This window comes from Varanus komodoensis, unplaced genomic scaffold, assembly GCF_004798865.1.
Source record: "Varanus komodoensis strain SLA01 unplaced genomic scaffold, ASM479886v1 scaffold1, whole genome shotgun sequence".
Taxonomy (NCBI): domain Eukaryota; kingdom Metazoa; phylum Chordata; class Lepidosauria; order Squamata; family Varanidae; genus Varanus; species Varanus komodoensis.
Window position 1 is genome coordinate 121,519,956 of NW_025335268.1, and position 22,310 is coordinate 121,542,265.

The 22,310-nt window shown below is 39.8% G+C and overlaps 1 protein-coding gene across 1 annotated transcript; it reads left to right on the forward strand.

Annotated features, from left to right (window-relative positions):
* The first annotated feature begins 1,931 nt into the window (after nucleotides 1-1,931).
* On the forward strand, nucleotides 1,932-18,586 carry PSMA5 (proteasome 20S subunit alpha 5). The gene is made up of 9 exons (XM_044443462.1): nucleotides 1,932-2,111; nucleotides 5,393-5,459; nucleotides 7,284-7,410; nucleotides 8,777-8,844; nucleotides 10,160-10,267; nucleotides 10,379-10,437; nucleotides 11,759-11,861; nucleotides 13,071-13,157; nucleotides 17,338-18,586. Exons 1-9 carry the CDS (start codon nucleotides 2,083-2,085, stop codon nucleotides 17,413-17,415), a joined length of 726 nt encoding a protein of 241 aa, XP_044299397.1. The 5' UTR covers nucleotides 1,932-2,082; the 3' UTR covers nucleotides 17,416-18,586.
* Nucleotides 18,587-22,310: the final 3,724 nt, after the last annotated feature.

The window sequence follows — 22,310 nt, forward strand, 5'->3', positions numbered from 1 at the left end:
GCAGAATGTGGATCCTTCCACCTCAGAATCCAGTTCACAAACCACAACACAGAAAGAGTGCATGTGCCAGTACAGCTGCGCTTGCATGTGTGTGAGTGTGAGTTACCAGAGATGCTCTTTTACTATCACAGCTTAGTAACAGAGCATCTGAATACAAGTAAGAAGAGCAGCTAACTGGGTGCCCCTCAGCTGTGCTGGATTGTAACCTTCATATTTTCCAAAGCATATGAATTTAACTTTTTGTCAGTAGGCATGAGCAAACATTCTGCCTAGAAACTGAAATTGACAGTTCAGGGATGGGTGAGCTTAGTGATTTGCCCCAGTACTATGCAGTTCCTTGAAGCACCACCAGCTGGAAATGTTCTTAACACTTTCCCAGGAAAGTCTCATTCCTGACATATCAGATGCTGTATTATATGCTATTTTCAGCATCTGTAAGCCACCCAGAGAACCTTCAGGTAATGGGGTGGCATAGAAATGGAATGAAATAAATAAATAAAATTATAATCAAAACGGGAATGTGCAGCAATGAAGCTAACCAGGGACCTTGTGGCCAGGGCACAACAGACCGGCTTCCCCTGGCCATGATCACCCAGCAGCAGGTGATGTGGCACTGGCAAATGTACCTGTCGTCAGCACTTAGGTTGGCATGGGCATCTGTTTTAACTGCATTTTAACTGGGGGTATGCCTTTTTATGAAGTTACCAGTTCTGTCAGTTGCACATTTTATGTTGGTTTTAATGTTTTATTATTTGTAATCTTTGTTTTTATATTGTAGTTATGGTTTCATTGTTGTAACCTACCCAGGGACTCATTTGGCTAAGGGGATGGGTTAGATATCCAATGAATGAATGAATGTAGGGCCTACTGGAGCAGATGCTGTTTCCTGCAGCATCTTCTTTTAAACTTCTTATAGCCTGGGAACAGCCTGCTGGATCTGCGTACATCCACTTTATACTTGCTTGCTTTGAAATAAACACCCATTTCCTGCACAAGTGTAGAGACCTAGTGTGGTATAGTGGTTAAGAATGCAGGTCTGGGACTCAGGTGACCCGGGTTCTAGTTCCCGCTCAGCCATATATGTGCTTAGCACATGGCCAAGAGAAGCAAACTATTCTACTCCCAGCTTCCTGATGGTACTGATAGGACCAGTATGGTGTAGTGGTTGAGCATGCAGAGCTGGGACTCAGGAAATTTGGGTTCTGGTCCCCACTCAACCATGGAGCTCAGTGTGTGGCTTTGGACCAATCACAGACTCCCAGCCCAACCTACCTCGCAGGGCTGTTGTGCAGAGAATCTGGTAAGCCACCTTGTTTCTTGAAAGGAAATAAGGCGGGATATAAATGCAATGAATACATAAATATGTTTAAAATATGAAACTGCTCATGCTCAGAAGGTTTCTTTTTTTCTGGCAAGTTGGGTTTCGTTTATTTGCGTGTAGAAGCTGTTGTAAAGCATGGGATGGTGGTTAGAGGTAAAACGAAACGTCAGTAGTGTGCGTCTGATACTGCCTCTCCATCTTTAAAGTCGCTGAGGACGCGAGCCTATGCATCGTTAGACAGCAGGCTGGGACATGCTGGAAGCTGTAGAAGCCTATTTCTGCCTAAGCATGCATAGAATTACACCCTAATGCCAGTTTCTAAAATTACCTACCTTCGACTAACGACGTCGAAAGCACTCTGATTAACTCTGGGGCTATTCAGACATACATTGCTTCTATTGCCCCTCCCTCTTCTATTTCCTCTTCGTTCTTCTTAAGTTCGTCAGGTACAAGGAAAGGCGGGACTCCCCACTTCGACCATGGCAACTGTTAACCAATCAGTGCTCGGTACGAGTATTGCTCCAGGACCAATTACACGATGGCATTGCAAGATCCCGCTTCGCAGCCGTATTGGCCGGTGGCACGCAACGCGTACGGCGCGGAGTTCAACGCATGCGCAGTGCACAGGGTTTTGAGAAACCGGCTGCTGCGCTGACAGGGCCGCTGCTGTCCCTGGCCTAGCGTGAGGGGCTTGAATTCGGACCTGTAAATTCCGCGTTTCGCGTGTAGGCCCTTTTTCCGGTGCTGCAGCCGCTGCCGCCATGTTCCTCACTCGTTCCGAGTACGACAGGTGAGTGCGGCCAGGATAAAAGGGAGTGCGGCCTGGTCCTAGTCTGGGGCTGAGTCACTGCGGGCGGCCTGCTTGCCTGACTCGTTCTTCACATGCTGGCCGAAGACCCGGTAGTAGGGCGCGCATCCGTTCCTCTCGCCCACTTCTCCACCCGGTCTTTTGGCCAAGTTCGTGGTCTCCTGCTATGGGGGTCTATGGAGGAATGTGCGGGTGTCGGTTGCCTCATGCTTGTTTTCTTTGAGATCGAGGCGCTTCTACTCGACTTCCTGCATATGTATTTGAGAAATGGCGAATGATTTACCAGGGATAAAACGGTGATGATGGAGTTGTTTATGGTTGTGCTGGGGAACACTGGAAACAGATTTACAGACTTGGCGGCAAGTCCTATTGAAATTGATGAGCTTTAACTTCCAAGTAGATGGTTAGAACCGAGGTGCAGAAGCCTATCACAGCTGCAGCAGGTCATAGGTTGAGTGAAGCCCCCCTCTTCAGGTTTCCTGTAGTCCTTACGTCCTTTTGTTCAGCAAGAGGGATAAAAAAATAAGCATTGTGAAGGTTAAGCAGCAAAAGTTAGTTCTGCAGCAGTAATGTAGTGGCCCCTTGAATAGGAATGGATTTTTTCTTAATTGTTTAAGCGTACTATGCAAAAGTTGCACATTATTTTAATTGTAAGGTATGTAGGTTACAACAGCCCTGTTCTTATTAAGTCTTTGTATATTTCCAAAACTACATTTTGCTTTCTGTATGCATGCTTAGTGCTGGGAGGAGCCTGAGTTGTAGTGGAGGTGCTTGTTTCCCATTCTCAAACTCTTTGCTATTCATAAACTAGCTTGATACTTGTCAATAGCTTTAATGTTGGCAAAGTTTTAAATAGTTCATGTTCCTAGCAGGCATTAGCAAACTCTATTGTGAAATTGCAGTATAGTCATGTATTATCTGAACTAGAGTGTAGTCAAGGCCTTAGCTAGTTTCCTTAGTCATTGTGAAGACTCTTCACGCTTTTGCTTTCACTTACACTATGTTTGGCAGAGCTTTTGAATGAGTCACCCCATTTGATCAATTGAAGCTAAACTATTTTTCTTATAAGGTGATAACCAGGCAAACTTATGGAGAAAGTCTCAAATGTTTTTGAAAGGTGCCAGGTAACATTAATTGGGCAAATAAGAGGTCCACTCCATTAGGTTCTCACACAACATAAGGAAGCCTCTGAACATCCTAAGCCCTACTACTTAGATAAGAGGAGCAACCAAAGTTATGTTCACCCCTCAGTTCTTGGGTGCTGTTTTTTGTTTTACATTTTTCTCTAGATGGACTTCTGTGTCCATCTAGTGTAGTTGCATTTCTAGGGGCAGGGATGGAGAGGCCATACAATCTTGCATATTTCTTCCGCTCTCACTGGAACACTCCCTTTTTGATTTCTCTAGTTGTTTTTGAAACCTCAGAAAGGAGACATGATAGTTCTTTTACAAGCAGCTGTAGTAGGGCAGGAACATGTTATCTGTTCTTGGAATTTCCTTCCCAAAACCATACCAATACCTGTGGTTTCAAGAGGAGAAATCCAAAAAATCTTTTTGTTCCTGGGACATTCTCAACCTAAAGGTAAAATCCTGTGTTGGCTAAACACTGTCTAGACAAGCAGAGGATAGGTCACAGTCACATCTCCAGCCTTGAAATTACTTTCCAAAGTTGGAGCTGCAGCTTCTCTCAGAGCATCTTCCCTCCACTGTAACAAATACAGTATCTTTCACATTGACTGCAACTCAGAAGTAACCAGTGCAGCTTTGGAGTTGGTGCTGTGGGGAGGAGCAAGGCTCCACTGAGATACAAGGAATCCCAGCGGTGCCTCAGTACCTCCTCTTTGCAAAATCCATCATCTGCATCTTCTGCAGCACAGCAGAACCACTGAGGAAAATTCTTGTGTTTCTTCCATGCTTGGTTGGATGTCCATAATCCTCTAAGTTTGGAAGGCTTTGAGCAGCCATATTGGATAGCTCCCTTAAATTGATATGTTTATTACATTTCCATATTGCTCAATATCTGATGCTCTCTGGGCAGTTCACAGCAGTTAAAATATAACATGTAACATGCAAAAATATAAAATTTAAAACTGCAACATAAAATAAAACTCAAGTATTAACTGCCAAATACACATTGCCAAATACCTTGAGGTACTTGCTTGAAAGACAATTCCACTATCTTATTGGGAGGTCTGCCTTACAAATTTACTTCACAGTCTAGTTTTGGTTCACATTTTGCCCTTCCCAAGGCTATAAGCTGCAAAATGCTAGCGTACCCCAGATTAACTTTATGTTACTTCTGGAGCATTGTTTGGATTTGACAAACCTTCCAGGGAAAGTTAGTCTGGAGTTTCTTTAACTAGTCCTGATGTTCATAGGGAATGCTAAGGAGGATTTTTCTTCTTACAAGCTAGCTTTGATGGCATAGCTTGATGTAGCACGTTCACATCAGTGTAGCTGACTTTTCCCAACCTGTCATTGCTAACTCTACAGAGAAAGTGGCAAAATACTAACTCAAAGCTAAGAAACAGCTATTGTGCATTTCTAAACTATGGTGCAAGTGCTAGCATTGCATTGCTTCATGAATAAAATAATTGAGTTTCTCTCGATATACATTTGAGTTATAGTAAAACTGGTGATTAGATATGTATGCATCAGTATCCCTATCTACTCACTGATAGAAACATGCTCAGTTTTATCTCATGCTGTTGGTTATTATGTATACTTTATTCTTTTAATCTTTTGTATATCTCCCAGAGAATGTTGGTGGTTGGGCAGTTTAGAAATGTAAGTAATCATCATCATCCCATAGTGTTATGACTTGGCACCATTGGACAGTATCCAGTGCCAGTAATGCACCAGTGAAACCTACCACAAGCACAATGGAAATCCAGCACTTCCAAGCAACTTCAGAAATGAGCTGAAACATTGTTTCTGATTAGGGCAGGTCAGAGGAACTTGCAAAAAGAAAATCCATTGACCTATCCCTTTCAGCACATTTCCAGGGTTGCTTTAGGAAATGCTAACTTCCAGTTGTGCTAGTGGTTTGTCCTACTGGTACAACAATGTACAGGTACAGTGGCAGTATTTGATACTGCTCCTTAGTTGTATTGAATAAGTTATTTTTGGATACTACCAATAAGTTACTCCTGGATACTGTAATTTGGCTTGTAATTTGACTTGCTGTAATTCTAAAATCACAATTCTGAAGAAGAATACACTGGATGAGGTGGTAAATTGGGTCTTTTTTCCTTACAATTGTAGGGGTGTGAACACTTTTTCTCCAGAGGGAAGACTATTCCAGGTGGAATATGCTATTGAAGCTATAAAGGTACAATAAACATTTCAAACATATTTTGTTAAAAGCTTTAACCTGTTGAACTAAGCTGGATGAATTGGAATAGGAAATCTCAAAACAGTGGGAAGGCCAAAGTGTATAATATGAGCATTATTACCCCAAACTTGTACTATCAGTTTGGAGTGAAGAAGGTAGCACAGGCACAGAAAAACCTTCCAAAATATTGGTTTTTCTGCTTGGAGCTGGCTTGTGTTGAACTGTATCCTGCAGCATATAGCTTGGGTACCTGTAAAAAGTTTAAGGAAAACAGTTAATATCTATACACCTTGATGTAACCTGGTATGTTTAAAATTCACCTGTGTTGAATAGATACGTAGTATTCTTCTGCACAATATGCCAAACACCCATCTCAGTCAAAATATCAATTACTAAGGTCAATAACTTCAGTTCAAGAGCAGGAAAAGTTAAACACTCCTTGTGAACTCCATATGGTAATTGGATGGAGACGGTGGCAACGCAACACAAAGGCAAATTACACTGCACCAGCCTGAGGGTTGTCTTGTACAATGCTACTAGCACACAGCAGTTAAGATAGGCTTTCTACTGATTGTAATAACTTTAATACTATTTCAGAAAACCTATTTTCTAACTAAAACTTTTCGTATGAAATATTGGTATACTTTGTATAAGTATATTTTGTTTCTTATAGCAGATTTACAAGCTGCAGATTGGGTTTGTTTTTATGTCTTTATTTTACTGTACAGTGAGCTTAAAGGCCAGTTCACAGTTACTTTTCTTTGATAAGTGATAAGAATGGAGAAATGTAGTTGGGAGAACTGGGTGTCTTTGTAGCAATTTCAGTGAAGTTGAAGGTATGTTTCAGGGCAGAGATGTACGTAACTACTGATCTAAAATCCTGACTCGCCTGTTACATTAGCCATATATGTGCAGGCTTTGACATTTTTAGTGACCGAGCTTGTCATGGTGACTCTGCTGCCATCCTATGGTGAATTTGACAAATGTCCAGCTTTCTTCACAACATTGAAGCTGCAGAGATGGATGGAATAATCCTCACAATTGTGCAGCTTGCTTGAGAGCAGTAAATCCTAAAAGCTCCCCACTGCATGCATACCTCACCTCCAAGTGCTTAAAGCCAGCATGCTCTGAACCTGCCTTTTTCACAGGAAATGCTAGCAGAGGGCTGTCTTGGAAGCAGCTGGGGCAGCAGCCAGGCTTGCATGCTCCCTGCCTTCCTTTTCAGCTGGAAAGTATGTGAGTGTGAAGAGAGGGGCAGGGTTTTCCTTATAGGGTAGGAAAATTGACAATCATCATTTCTGGAGTTTAGCTGACAAAAGCAGTAAAAAGATTGGAACCCCCATCTGCTATGAAATCTGATCTCTTACAAATCACCTTCCAAGTTGGACTTAAGCTTTAATGGGAGTAACTGAGTTGTAGATGTAACCAGGCCGGCTTTGGAGTAATTAACCTTTCCTGTTTGAATGTATTTAAGGGCTTTTTACATTTTCCCATTTATTTGCAAAGCAAAATGGTAAGGTGACATGTTTAAACTTCTCAAATTAACTGCATATATGTATCTGGCAAATTAGTGCTGTGAAAGCCAATGTCACCAATGCTCCAACAGTATGAGGAATACGGGTTTAATTCTCAGGAGTATGGGTTTAATACACTATTAACATGGACAGTGTATAGCTTTCTTACAAAATTCTGGAATTGGTAATCACAAATGACGTGGGTTAAGATGAGCATTCCTCCAAATATATAGATGAGATTCATTGTTCTGTTAAATGTTAAGTGATTTGGAAGTCATGATCTTTTTCTTTTTACACTTTTTAAAAGCTTGGTTCCACAGCAATTGGGATTCAGACATCAGAAGGGGTTTGCCTGGCTGTGGAGAAGAGAATCACCTCACCACTTATGGAGCCCAGCAGTATTGAGAAAATTGTAGAAATTGATTCTCACATAGGTAAGAGTAATACAATCTTATTTATGCCTATAGTGAATTGCAACATGCCCATTAATAAAATCTTTTCCCTGTGAGTCTAATGAGAAATATCCTGCAGTACAGGACACAGAGCTATGTGTATACTTTGTTTGGTGGGGAATGAATATTTAATGGTAGTGGTCACTGGTTTTCCAGGCTCTGAGCCAGCAGGACATAGCTGCAGGAGTAGGAAGCAGCAGCTGTACCTCACTTCTGTTTGACCTCACTAATGAAAGCTTGTCCCCAAATTTAGAATCTGGAGGGCAGGGAGTTGCAATGTAAATGCTTGATCCTCAGCCAGCTTCTGTGCTGGAACTTCACTGATTGGACCACTAATGTTAGCATGTTCTCTGTGCTCAAGTCAGTGTCTTGCATAGGCACGCACAGCACACACACTCCTTGAGAACTAGAGCTTGTTCCTGAGGGCTTAATTTTGTAACAAATTTTCCAGTGATCCTCATACAGCCTTTCCCCACTCTTTACTAGTAGTAGAGCAAGCTGTATTAGGATCTCTGGGAGAAGGAATGAAGAAATTGGTAGGAATGATTGGCTCATCATGGCACCTAGTGGGGGGCAGTAAGAACCTTGAGGGGGGAAGGGTCTGCAGATTTATAGTTATCAGCACAAATATGATTTGTCACTAGGACAGCATTAATTCTTTGATGGGTACAGGTAGAAGACATTCTTAGGCCATCTACATTTTTTAACCAGTTCTAAGAAAGGAACACCAGCATTATTCTATGTCTCTAATACATGAAGACAACTGATAAACTTATTTGTATACTATCGATGTTTATTGTCATTTAACTGTTGGCATTCCTTCCTCGTGGATATGCTCGGAGCACAGTTCTAGTTTCAGATTGGTCCTGCCTCAAGCTTCTGAGATGTGAATGAGTTTTTTTTAAAACCTTAATGCCAGAGTGAAGTTGAGTGGTTTTATTGAATCCAACTTGTCATCTCTAATCCATAAAAATAGGCAGTGCCCGTGCAGTGAAATATGAATGCATTTTATCAAGCAGGTTCTATGGACTCTTGCCTAGAGTTCCAAAACACAGAGGAATAAAAAGAAATGCTGGCTTTGACTGAAGATAGAGGGGAGTGATGAAGAGGCTGGCTTATTTCTTCTTCTGGGTGGAAAACTAGTATCAGTCAGCTATAACTATTTGAAGGATGGCATTTCAGATTACAGATGATTTGCATTCTATTCTCCTTTGTCTTCCAGCTATTGAGACTTAACATTGTGAAGTGTAGGGAATGTTTGTTTCATGGAAAGTTGAATTTATCTTGTCAGATAATGCTCTGAAGGTTGATTTATGATTACTTCTTGTATCTCCTCACTTTTCCCCAGGTTGTGCAATGAGTGGCTTAATAGCTGATGCAAAGACATTAATTGACAAAGCAAGAGTTGAGACACAGGTGACACTTAAATACTGATTTTTAAAGAGTCTCTCTACTTACTCACCTCTCATTCCTTCTGTTAGTATTCCAGCTATTAGTTGTGTTGAAATAAAATACTCTATTCAAACCAATGAGCTCTGTAATCTTTCTAGACTAACTATATACAAGTTTTCCTTGAATGTTTTCTGGAAGGACTGAGAAGCCCTTTAAAGTCAGTCTAACTGTGAATAAGCTACTTCTCTGAGTGCCTTTGGTGCAGCTCATCCAATGTTTAAATAATCAAAACAGAAGATTCTGATTCTATGACTGGGATCAGTACATTCAACTCTCTTCCATGTAGTTAAATCACTTTAAACTATAGCCTGCACATGGAAGCTCCTCATGGAAATATGGTTTCTATAGACATTTGAGAGGATCGTAGGTAAGCATGCATTGGAATGCTATAGAGTAGTGGTTCTCATCATAGGCTGTATGGCCCCAGGGGGCCATGCCATATTTCTAGGGGGCCACCCAAACTTAACTGCTAGGCAAATGATCAGTTTGTTGTGGTCCTCATATCTCATTCTCTGTGCTAATTTCAACTGCATAATTACTAAATTACTACAGTTTAAGTATCTTAATGAAAAAGGTACTCTTTAATTGATATTTTATGTTAATTAGAAACCAGTTTAGATAGTACAGTACCCTTTTTCCAGCTAACAGCAACTATGGGGAGGGTCACAGAGGTAAGTGAGGCTCAGATGGGGGCTATAAGCAAAAAAAATTGAGTAACAGAGTATTACATCTTGGTCTGGTGGCTGAACTTTATGGTGCATAGCTATACTAAAAATAATGACCAACTGGTAGTCAATGAACCGTATTATGCTCTTGACCCAATTCATCCCATCTCCCTCTTGAAAGGACAATGGAATTGGTATGTGAATTGGTTGTGCAGTTCCTCATATTTAACAACCCCAGTGCTGTTTGGAAATTATCTCATTTTGCTTTGGAGGGGGATGGGGTACTTACGTCAAGCCAGAGATGGCACACCATCTGGCTTGACATACCAGTAGCAAATGTTGCTTTGGGAAAGGTGTGTTGGAGAATGGTTTTATCTCCTCTGGCCCCAAGTGTTTTTTGAGGAAATTGGAAAAAATCCCCAGTTTTTTCAGGGTATTTGCCCCTTAGATGAAGAAATTGACTATTTCCCATTGTGAAAGTAAAATTATAAGATTCTTTGTTTTGTTAGTACATTGAGTCAGATGTGTTCTGTCAAAGATTAATATATTGTGTGTGGGGGGGGACTACAATAGAAGAGATAAATAGATCGAACTCTTCTTTGTTTCCATTCCAGAATCACTGGTTTACGTACAATGAAACCATGACTGTAGAAAGTGTGACACAGGCAGTGTCCAATTTAGCATTACAGTTTGGAGAAGAGGATGCTGATCCAGGTGCTATGGTGAGTAGATGTTTGTAACAATTATATTCTGAATATACAGTTTTGGCAATTGCATAACCCAGTGGCTCAGTCATTAAACTCTTGATCCTTGTGTATGTGCGTATTTTTCAGTCAAGGCCATTTGGTGTGGCACTACTCTTTGGAGGAGTTGATGAAAAGGGACCTCAGCTGTAAGTTTGTTCTTTGCTTCTTCACTCTGGTTCATGTATATTCTAGTGCAGAGTGTCTTTCCACAATACCACTCTTCAGGCAGGAAACAGAGCACCCTAAAATTGTGCAACAAGCTGTGTGTAAGCAAGGGAGCTAACAGATATCCTATGAACTCCTGTGTCATTAAAGAAGCATTTGATTGCTGATGTGAGCTGATTCAGCCTCTAGCCTTCTTGAGCTGGTATCTGTCACCATAATTAAAGGTGGAGTAGAAATAAATGCAAAACTATAATCCAAGCACATAAATTGTCAGAGGCAATAAGATGAAGCTAGTGTTAGAAACTACATACCTGTAAATCACTTTGAGGTTTCTTGATCATTGCAGAGTGAACCATAGTGGTGCAAACTAATGTTCCTGATACGGTGAAGTAGCCTGTAATGATGGAAATGTAGTTGACAGGCAGCATCACATGACTGGTTTGCCTTTGGTAGATTCCTTTGCAGCTATGCTGATAGGAGCTACTGTGTGCTGATGCAGTTACGCTTGTCTGTATGATTGGACTGCAACCGTTTCCATAGATACAGATAATGTAGTACAAAAAAACCCACATTCATGTTTGAGTAAATAAAAGTTCAGAGTGAACAGTGGAAAGTGTAAATATTCCTTAGTCCTTTCAGAAGGACTAGCAGAGCCACTGGTAACATAATATATGTCGTCTGCAGTGGCATTCCTTAGGTGGGGTTGAGACAGCTCTTGTAACCAGAAGCTCCTACACTTCAGAGTTCCAAGCTCTCTTTAAAGGAGCAAGCCTTGCTGAATTTCATAGGAGAGGCAGCTCACTTAAAATGGTATGAGTGAACTTACCCAATTTAAAGGCGTAAAAAGCAATCTGAGTTTTCTGGCAATTTCCCCAAATCTGTTTGGATTCAAAGTGTCCTATGTGTGAGCAAAAGGCATTTCAGTCACCGGGCTATGTAAATGACATGATGTTCTGGAGGTTGCCTCAACTCTGATAAATATATATTTAGGGGAGTGTCATGTATTGAAAGAGTGTTGGGACAGCCACATTCATATGCAGAGCATCGTGTAATGTTTTCTAGAGCCAATCCATCTAATATATCTATAGACAACTCAACTAGTCTCCCTGTTGTATTGGATATAACATGTTGGCAGATGTGCACGTGTGTGTACACTCTCGCATGCATACTGTGTTCCTGCCATGAATCTTACACTGAGCTTCTCTTGACTTCCACCTGTAAGCCAGAGAGTATGCTAAAAAGTATGCAAATCTTTTCTAGGAAACCTCCCTGACATACGAATCTCCTGCTTATCTTGTATAGGTTTCATATGGACCCTTCTGGGACATTTGTACAATGTGATGCAAGAGCAATTGGATCAGCTTCAGAAGGTGCACAAAGCTCTTTGCAAGAGGTTTATCACAAGGTAATAAGATATCTAAAAATAATATCTTGGTTGGCTTTTTGGCCCCCGAAAACACTTCTTATTGTAGCTTCCTAGTGAAAGAATGGTGGTAAAGAAGTCAAGAATAGCATTCCTTGAGACATTATCCACATGACAAACTATTCTATGAGTGATACTATCTGTCCTTAATCTGTGTAAAAGTAATGTAGTAAAACAGTTGTAGCCTTTTCTTGGGGAATGAAGTGTTCCCAGTAGATCAAGTCATCTTTGCTCTGCTTGTAGAATGCATGGCATAAATACGTAGCTCACACAAACTTCTAGGAAGTATCATTATAGATACAATTGTCTACCTGAATTGTCTACCTTATGAAAAGAAAATGAACCAAAGATTTGGGATAAGGCTTACCATATCTAGAAAATGAAATGGATATTTCATTGCCTGAATAAATACCAGGTTAACAAAATTCGCTTTGTATCTGGAAGCCTCAGTCATGTAGAACTTTTCTAGAAATATTTGTTATAAGGGAATTGCATTATTGGAATATTAAAATAATTGTTGTGCCAGTATATTGGACCTGATAGCCACAATGCTTACCTTTCCTGTAGATGTACTTCTAAGATACTAAGAAGCAACAATTAGATTTCTAACCTATGCATTTAAGAGAATTATTATTTCTGTACCACTCAATTGCCAGAGCTCTCTGGGTAGTTTACAAAACTATACAGTAAGCTACTATACAAATATCTAAAATAGAAGCATTTAAAAACAAAAACAGCTAAAACATTTGATAGAAGGTAGACCTGTAAAACACTTGACATGGGTAAACTAGTCAAGCTTTAAATGCCTCAATCTTGCTTTGTCAGTATTCAGTTATAAAATGTCATAAGCCTCTCAAATGTATAGTTATTTTCCTAGTTAGGAACAGTGTCCTAGCATGAGCAAAGGATTCTAAGAATATTTATCAAAGGATCAATAATTAATATAAATGCATCAGTTTGTTCTAAACCATCCTGTGGAACAGTGGTCCTATCTGGCCATTAATTTTGTATATGATAGTTCATTAGACAGAACACAACTTCTTGTTCACTGTTTTTAGCATTTGCAGCTCTAGAAAGAGTTGTTCAATCTGTTGCCCACAGAGATACCTTAAGTGTGGAAAGTGAAAACAGTCTTCCTGTGGCAGGTATCATAAATGTGCTACCGATAATTTTCACGACTTCTGTTAACAGTCAATGACACTGAAAGAAGCAATCAAGTCATCCCTTATCATTCTAAAGCAAGTTATGGAAGAAAAACTGAATGCAACTAACATTGAGGTATGTATTTTGTTCTCTTGAGAAAGATAAGCATTTTCCACTAGTATCCAGTGTAAGAGAATTTGAACAGAGATGGTAGTGGCTTAGATTTGTCATATGATGCCCCTTAGTTAACTACTGGGTCTTCATATGAGGTTGTATGCTATTGCTATATGTGAAATTTTTCTGCCTATCACTGCTGCTTTGATATTCTCTAGCCTTGAAATTAGAGTTCTGCTATCCTCTTGCCCAAATGATAACAGCCTTAACTTAGTCCAACTTCTTAATATTTTGCTGCTTATTAAGAATTTGTTCTCTGTATTACTAGCTGGAGACAGTGATGGGTTTGCATGACATGGCAAACAATCAATGATAACAGTCAACTATTGGTTTGTGGTGCATTACAAACCCTGCATAAGTTACCCACACTGAGTAAGGTTTTCTTTTTCCCCACAAAATACCTGTGATGAGAACCTATTAGTTTTGGAGATTTCTTTTTACCAAGGTGTGGTGCTGTATAATCTGATGACTGATCCTACCATGTGTGAAGACTCACTCATCACGGGCGACAAGAAGCCCTTTGCCACTCCTGAGTTAGCACTGACTTCCTCTCCTGCCTGCAGTGATATGGAGCCATTTTGGGTTTGCTGCAGTTTTGGAGGAGCTTGTGAAACCCAGTTTGACAGCTGGTTTTTCTGATCCCCATTTGGGTAGCCACAAACTGCCCCTTCAGAGTGCCCTAGCATCACTTTAAAGGGAATGTCCATGGCCATCCAATTTTTTTTAATTTTAAAATTAATGTTTAATCCCATTTGTGAAAAGCACCATTCTGCTGAAGTGCAAATGGGTATGGTTTAAGCCTGATCTGGGGAAATGTGTAGGGGAGGATGTTGCCTGCTGCCCTCACTCAGCTCAGACTGGACCACCATATTCACCTTCTACCCCAACTTTCACTCAGCAGGGTTCATGAAGCCTGTCTGTCTTGTGCTATCTTGATGAATTTCTCCTTCCTACCCTTTTCAGTAAGATCTTTCAACTTTTCCTTTTCTCTGCCTTTACTACCCAAGGGGGAGCCACTTTTGCACTTTCCCCTGATTCTGTAGGGGCTGGAAAAAGATTAAAAGTTCACCCACCCTCTTTTTAAAGGGAAGCTCAGTTTGGCAGTTCACTGATGCTGGGAATGAGACGGGTATTTGTTCTTAGTGTGCATTCCCAGCTCATGCCAATCTAGACTCTTGAGTCAGAGGAGGAGGAGGCAGTGGCGGAGGGAGCCTGAGAAAGTGGGGCTCCAGATGTTGAGATGAGAAAAGTGGAGGCACTTAGCTCAAGGTCATCTTCCCAGAGTGCTCAGACAGCCTCTCAGAATAACCAAAATGCACAGCTGTTGGGTGGGGGCATGGAAGAGGAGCTCTCAGAATCAGATAAAGCTAGTATGACTTTTGATTCCATTATACAGTGTGTTGGGCAAGGATGACTAGCCAACAAGTGAGTTGCTTTACAGAGAAAAGATGTGCTTGCTTCCAGAAGGGCCCTCCCAAGAGGAATTGGCTAAATATACTCAAAAGGAGGGTTTCTGGAAGTGGTTGTTAGATTGGGTCCAATGAACCGCACTGGGCATTCTCAAAGATTCTTTCTGAAGTGACTGTGTGTAGTAGATACACTTTTGGTGACTAAAGAACATTTGCAAAGGAAGGCATTAACTCCTTTTAAAAATTGTGAGTTTGAGCAGGAACTGGTTTGGTTTTGACTGAGCTATAACTCTGATCAGTCTCAGTTGAAATCTCAAAGATTGTAATTTGGATTTTTAAACATATATTTTCATCAAGAAGCAAATGCTACATACAATGTAGGAAAAAACTTTGCTGCTTACTAGTACACAGTGATTTTCTATAGCTAAGTCTATCTCAAGGTGTAATCCTTTTATCTAAAACAGGGATAAGGAATATGTACCCTTCCAGATGACATCTGATTGTCATTCCTATTAATCCTCATTGTTGGCCATGCCAAATAGAGCTGTTAGTTCACTATCCCTGATTTAAGACAAAAAATTAAACATTGCACCATCACCATAATAAGAATAACTTTGCTGAATTAGTGCAAATGACCACCTTGTTTAAGATTCTGTTTCCCATGGTGGTTAACTGGTTATTATATTTACTTGTTGTGCAGTAACTGATGTTCAGTGGCATACGGCCTCTGAGCCTCAAGAGTTTCCTTTCTAATTATGTTGTCTTCACATATAATTTAGTGACAAGTTTTGTTTTGCAGGTTATGTGGGTTACAGATTCATGAACCAGAACTTAATAAAGGCTGGGGCCATGGCTGAGCCACCATTCGCTAATCATCATTAAATTGTTTTTTTTTTTTAAATTACATTATGACTTCCCACATTATGCAGATTTTAAGAGTGTTTTACAAGTGAAACAATTACAATCAGTTAAATTAAGACAAACATTGAATCCTCCTGGTAAACACCAAGAGTGCAAAGTATTGAAATTACAATAACCCTAGTAACAAGCTAGACATACTACTGATGATAAAATCATAAAGGGATCAGCCTCAAATCCCAAACACCTGCCAGTCTATTAAAAAACAACAAAATGATCCAACAGCACTAATGCTTCATATCTGAATCCTTAAGTAGATGTGACATCCCTCCACCCAGAATAGGCAAACAACCAAGCCCTTGATCAGCCAGCCTTCTACTGTTGATATCTCTCTATTGCCTGAATTCAGCTTCCATTTATTCACCATCATCCCATTCATTAGTGTCTGCTGGCAAACAGAACATACACAGCCTGACTTTACTTGATTTATTTAAAAAAAGTAAGGAAAGAGAGCTGAGCCTTAATAATGGACTGTTGACTCCTCAGCTGAAATCTCTGGATAACATCTCTCAGCAGATTCTTTTTAAATATTGATAATGGGAAAAGATTGAGCCCTGCAGGGCCCTAAAAGGTGATATTATAAGTTCCAACACCACATTTCCAACAGGTAGGAACAGAGCCAGAGCAAAACTGATCCCTCCAAGCTGGTGTACATTGCTTAATCATTTCTGTAGAAGGAACAGAGTTATGGCTTATGACTCCAGTTTGTCTAGGGGTAGCCAAGCTTAACTTCCTAATTAGTACTTCATGATAAAGAAACCAAGGACAGAAGAACTGTAGATTGTTTGGCCACTCCCATTTGTAGGAGCAGCTGAGCAGAGGATCATCAAACAGTGTACAGTTACTTATTCACAGTAAGCTGGAATGCTTTAGAATCTGAGCTTGTGAGGTACAGACATGGCTTATATATATGAGGCATTTTAAATAGTGTGAAGATGCATCCAGTGGTGTCATTGTACAACCTTGCATAGCGCTAGTATATCTCTGCTGAATCTTTCAGTTGCACAAGGATTTGCTTTACCAGCCAATTGCACTAGTGAAACTTAGCTTGGATTCTCCTCTTGCACCTGGTTTGGGACATATTTTCAGTAGTGTAACATCATTTGTGCTAGTGGAATGCCAGTTGGATACTGCCACATATAAACATTAGCCTGTGGTGATATTGAAAAACTGAAAATGTTCCATCTTTATTGGCTGCTTTCTGTTGCCATCCAGGTTACCTCAGTTTTTTGAAATTTCAGTAATATGTAAAACCAAACAAAAACCCTTTCTAAAGCTTTTACATTTGATATAATAACATAGCTATAGTTCCCAAATCTATTTCTTGACTGTGCATTGTGTTACACATTTGGAAGAGATGACAATGTCCTCATGAGCTGAAGGAAATTGCTCCTTCTTTCTGCCCCGTGACAATGCTTACTGTGAATTAGGCACTCTGTGAACACCTGCTTCTACAAAGGTTTGGTTCATGCGAAGCTGCTTCCCCTATTTCTTTGAGGGTAGGAAAAGTGATAAATTAGGATCAATAATGTTGGAAAAATGTGTTATAGAATGAAATATTGCAGTGTTCACCCTGATGGAGAAGAAGCTGAAAGCCAAGCATGCTCAGTTGCTTAGTTCTGCTTTGGCTAGAAATTAATAGAGCTTATTAAAAGTCGTTTTGGTTTCAGGTAGCTATTTTAGGATCTGGTATGTGTTATGAGCCAAAGAATTCAGGCAGTCCAGTAGTAACATCTGTTCCATGTGCAGTAATCTGTCTGCTCTGCTTCCTAACGTGTATAAGCATTTGTATTTCTTTTTCTTTGTTCCTGCAGCTTGCAACAGTGCAACCTGGAATGAAGTTTCACATGTATACAAAAGAAGAGCTTGAAGATGTCATCAAAGATATTTGATGAGAGGTAGAACCTCTCCCAACTGCCTCATTCCCTGATCACAGCAAACTGAATCTTCAGTTTTTCCAGTGCCCGTAACTTTATTTCAGCAGCATGTAAGCCTGCTCTTAAACAAGGCTCAAAGATTTTTTTACAGTTTCTGTACATAAAAAAGATCTTCAATAAGAGGGAACTAGAATAAATCATTTTGTTACTCTTACATTGCTTCTTGTATAATAAAGTTTGGGGGTGGAGGAGTGGGTTAAAATTAGCACTGAATGAAATATGCATATTTTTAAAGTGTTTTCTTTCCACCCATGAAACTAGACATCTTTTTAAACTGTTGCTGGGGGCAGGGGTAGCAAAAGAAATTGAAATAGAATTCCCAGCTCCCTCAGTATACTCATTTTCAGTGCTCTCTTTCCTGGTAACCTTAAATTGCAATGGTGCTTCTGAGTGAGCCTCTTAGCAACTCTAATTCACTGCAGCTTCCTGTCTTTTTTTAAAAAAACAACCAAACCAAACATCCAAATCATCTTTCATCCTAGCAATGCTGACAACAACACTGTTTCTAGGAAGGCTGATCTGAAACACAGTCAGTGGCACTGTACCAACAGCTGATCAGAGCAATTAATAATTATGAAAAATGTATGCTTTAGGGGAACATTTTAGGTTCCCTGTCTTTTTCACGCTTGAAAGATTGCACCTACAATTTCAGTATAACATAATTAAAATTATATTTTAATTTTGGGTGTTCAGTACTGTTAAAATTGTACATTCTCTCATATGGCACAAGTGCTGGTGTCTGGTATCTAATGTTATTACTGAACTGAACTCTCTTCTGGACAGCTTTGTTAGTAATCTATCTTCCAGACATGTTGCATCCTTCAAAAGCCATTTCTAGAACTCCCCTTTCTAGCCATGCAAGTGGCACAGCACCCTCATGTGGAACGTACAATCTCAACAAGACAAAATGTTTCACTAGTGAATTGATCTAATTATGCATCTTGCTAATGTATCATGAATGCTTAAAAAACCTTTTGTAAGCAAAACTATCATAGATCTGAAACTTTTATATACTTGTGTATTCCTATGGAAAAGGATATGCATCTGTCCTATATAGGAACTCAATTCCTAGCTAAGGAATGTCTGATTTTGATGTTCATATTTTAAATTTTCATTTTGTAAACCATCTGGTCTGAATTTCTTTTTTGATATTTGATACTATGGCCAACTGGCATTTATTAGCTTTTTTCATTTAAGACAGAAGCCCATGGACCAGTAGCTTAGTTCACGTCTAATGCATATCTGCAGCCTATTAACATATTTAGATAGGAGAACAGATGTTTCTGATAATCAAGCAGCTGGGGGGGGGGGAGTCTGGAACAATCTTCCAAAGTGTTTGTTTTAAACAAAGTGTTAGTTCTAATTGCTCAAAACATTTGAGTAACTATTCGTTGGAAAGTGGGATACATTGTGAACCCAGCCAAATACTGCATTCTGCTCTGAAGAAATGGAGAGGGGAAATGGTGTAGGATGTATATTTTTGAGAAAGCTAAGAATTGTATGTCTTATTTGAAAGCTTGGCAGATATTTGCCTAGAACATCCTTAGTTCTAGAAAAAGTTTGCTGTTAGTGTATGTTGGAATCGGGTCCTGATAATACAGTTGGTGTGTTTGAAAGTTAACACAGCAATGACTTTGTATGTCCTAATAAGCAAAACTTTGACCAAGCTGAAGTTAATAAGCTCAATGACCAATAAACAAAAAGCTGACTGCTTTGTATTAGGATAATGGTTAACATATATCAGAAGGCTACTATTAGTGCTTTCTGTGTACCTGTAAAATAGGTGTGTCACAGTATAAGCTTCCATTGGGTTATAGAGATCTAGATGATGTAAAGCATCAGCCAAATGACACCCTAGATTAAATTGGTTTAGTGCATTCTACAATGAGAATTGTTTGTTTTAAAAATGTGATAAGGGACAAGAGTCCTTTCAAGATATAGAATAGTTCCCTTTTATCTAGCTTTTGGTTGGTTGGTGGAAAAAAACCCCTTGCAGTTAAGACAAAGACTGTTTTATTCTGTCTGAAATGCAGTCACTGGTACCAGCTACCATGTGATCCTGCCATGATTTCACTGAAGCCCTAAAGCACAACTTTGTTCTAATTTTATCTGTGGAGCAGAAACAAATCAATTTTGTCTACTGCAACTTGGTCAAGCAGCTAGATCTTGAAAATTGTGTGCTTTGTATGCAGAAGGTCTCAGGTTTGATCCCTGTTTTCTCCAAGCAGGGCTAAGAAGAGATCCTGCCTGAAACCCTGGAAAACTGCCTCCACTGTGGTTGACAGTATTGGGCTAGGGGTACTAAGGTTCTGACTTAGTACTAAGCAGCTTCCTGTGGTACTATATGAAACTCATATATTTAAGAGTTTATAGGTATAAACTCTTATAGCTGTAGGGCAAGTGTATGACCCTTTTCACATTTCAAATACAGATGGCTAAATGGGAAAATAAGCTATGTGGAGATCACCATTCTCTGAAGCAGTTATTTTCTTCCTACTATATTACAAATGAAGAAAAACTCAACTTCGTACCATTCATGCTGTACTTTTTTGAAAGATACTGTGTTTCCCTTCCTCATTTTCCTGAGTAAAATATTGGGTACCTCCTCCTAATGCTAAATACTACATGAGCTACTTCATGTAGTACTACCTCCCCTATCTAAAGGATCCATTTCATTGTGTGTGCCAATACAAATGGAGCACATTGCCTTGAGGGGGTTTTGAACCTGTTTATACAAAGCAAATTTTAGACAGTTAATATTCTATGGCCATGTCTGCTTCTGAAATAATGACAAACAAAATGCTGATGTCAAATTAGAGGCTTCTACTTTGGTATTCCACTCCCACTTATAATTCCTATTACCAAAAGAAGATATTTGTATTTTGCTAATGATTTGTATGCATATTAACTGCCACGGTTTCAAACTTTCTGTTGCCTATTTGTTTCATATTACAGATTCTAATTTGGTTGATTCATTGATAATTGTTATAGCCTATGGTCAACATAAAATAAACACATTTAATGGACATAGGCTGTGCTTCAGGTGAATCTTACAAATCTCACCTCATGACCAATTCCTGTAGTTCCATGCCTACTTCAAGGCTTGCTTGGGAAAACTTTCAGCCTAAGAGCCTGATTACATTTTGGAGAAGCTCTTGAAAACTGCATTCCAGTAGCGCTTGGAGACATTGAAAATGGGATGGAGGCAAAAGCAAAAAATGTCCATGTACTTTAGCTTAAAGCTCTTACTAAATCCTAGGAGAGGCATTTCAACCTTTTCAATAAGGGGAAAATGGCATCAAGATCAGGGGAAGGAGGTTGGGGTCACCCGGGGAAACCCTGGAGGTTGCCCATCCCTGTGCAAAGGGATGATCACGATTGTATTTCTGTACTGCTCAATTGCCGAACATTAAAAATACTGTATTCATAGCATAGAAATTACAACCCTATAAAAACTGCACAAATATTTATCTAAAGAGTGTTAAGGAATTTAGAACATGAGATGAATCTCTTAAGTACATGTTCATAGAAACAAAACACTGCACTTTAACCCAGTACAGCTTCCTACAAGCAGGTCATACCCAAGCAGGAAAGACCATGTTCTTTCATGTCTTTCTATTCCTTTATCTCAAAAGACAAGCTTAGTCATGTTCTCTATTTCAAATCATTAAGTGGTCTCCATACCTCTTGTGTTCTTGCCTGTGCTCAACTGTTCATAACTCTTCCCCACTCCACCATTCCACTTGTTCTTTACTTCACTTATCTCCCAATGACTGGCATGTTCTGCTGAAAACCGCAGCTTCACAACTTTTTGTGTTGTCCTTTTCTCCAAATATAGCATATGTTTGTACTTTCCTGAATTCCTCTTCTGTAGCTTTCCAAACCACTCTGCCTGTACTGCACCACTTTTTCTGTTGCCACAGGCCTTCTCATTTGCCACCTTCTCATAAGCCCCACCACCACCACCAAAAGTAATATTTAGATACCTACAGGTGATATCTCTAGGGATCCTTTTCTGGCATCAGAGAAATATTACCTTTCAGATTTTGCAGTGGCCGAAAGAGAGGATTTGAGATTGGATTTCTCCTTCCAAGGGCAGGCCTTTCTTCACTTTTGGAAAGGCATACCCTTTGGCCTCCAGAATGCCTTCCCAGGGACCCAGGATTGCACTGTTAGGTGGCCTTTTTGTCTGAAGAGCAAAATAGTGTTAAAGATTAAGTGCTGAGGAACTGTCTTTCAAAGCTATCACTTGGAATATTTGTCTACAGGTCTCCCCAAGCAACACAAACATGACCTAATAAACAATAAATTCAGTGATCCATGAAATGTCTTGTTTCTCTGCAGTTGTGGTGCTTTCCCTGCAATCAAACTGTCCTTGATCTACAGTTTCACATTGTTCTCCCTAGCACATTTATATCTTATCTCTGTAATAGTGGTTTATTTTCAGTCCTTCCCTAGTTTCTTGCTTGGTTTTGCTCTGGTGATGTAGTTTTTAGGAGCATGTTAAAATTCTTTAAAGGAATTAGCCACATGCTGAGTTCTTGACTGTTCTGGTCTTTCCTTCCCTCCTCCCTTGGTCTTCCTTTTAAAAATGCTTTCTATCTTGCCTCTCAGTTCAGGGATGGTTTACATAAAACTAAACCATAATAATGTGGCTTCTTCTACCTTTTCCAAACAGGACATTACTTTGAGATACTAAAGCATATATAGTACTTCTTTCCCCTTAAGACTGCAGTCAGCTTTACCATCCAAAGACAGGACAAAATAAGATACAGCAGCCATATGCCTACAGTAAATTCTCTTACAGTTCTTGAGGATACCTCTAAGGGGGGGGAGGGGAATCTGCATAT

Bases quoted from the DNA above. Each gene is read 5' to 3' on its own strand.
- PSMA5 (XM_044443462.1), top strand. From the start codon at position 2,083: ATGTTCCTCACTCGTTCCGAGTACGACAG. The intron at 8,845-10,159 runs GTGACACTTAAA...TTTCCATTCCAG, and splicing joins AAGCAAGAGTTGAGACACAG to AATCACTGGTTTACGTACAA. The intron at 11,862-13,070 runs GTAATAAGATAT...TTCTGTTAACAG, and splicing joins TGCAAGAGGTTTATCACAAG to TCAATGACACTGAAAGAAGC.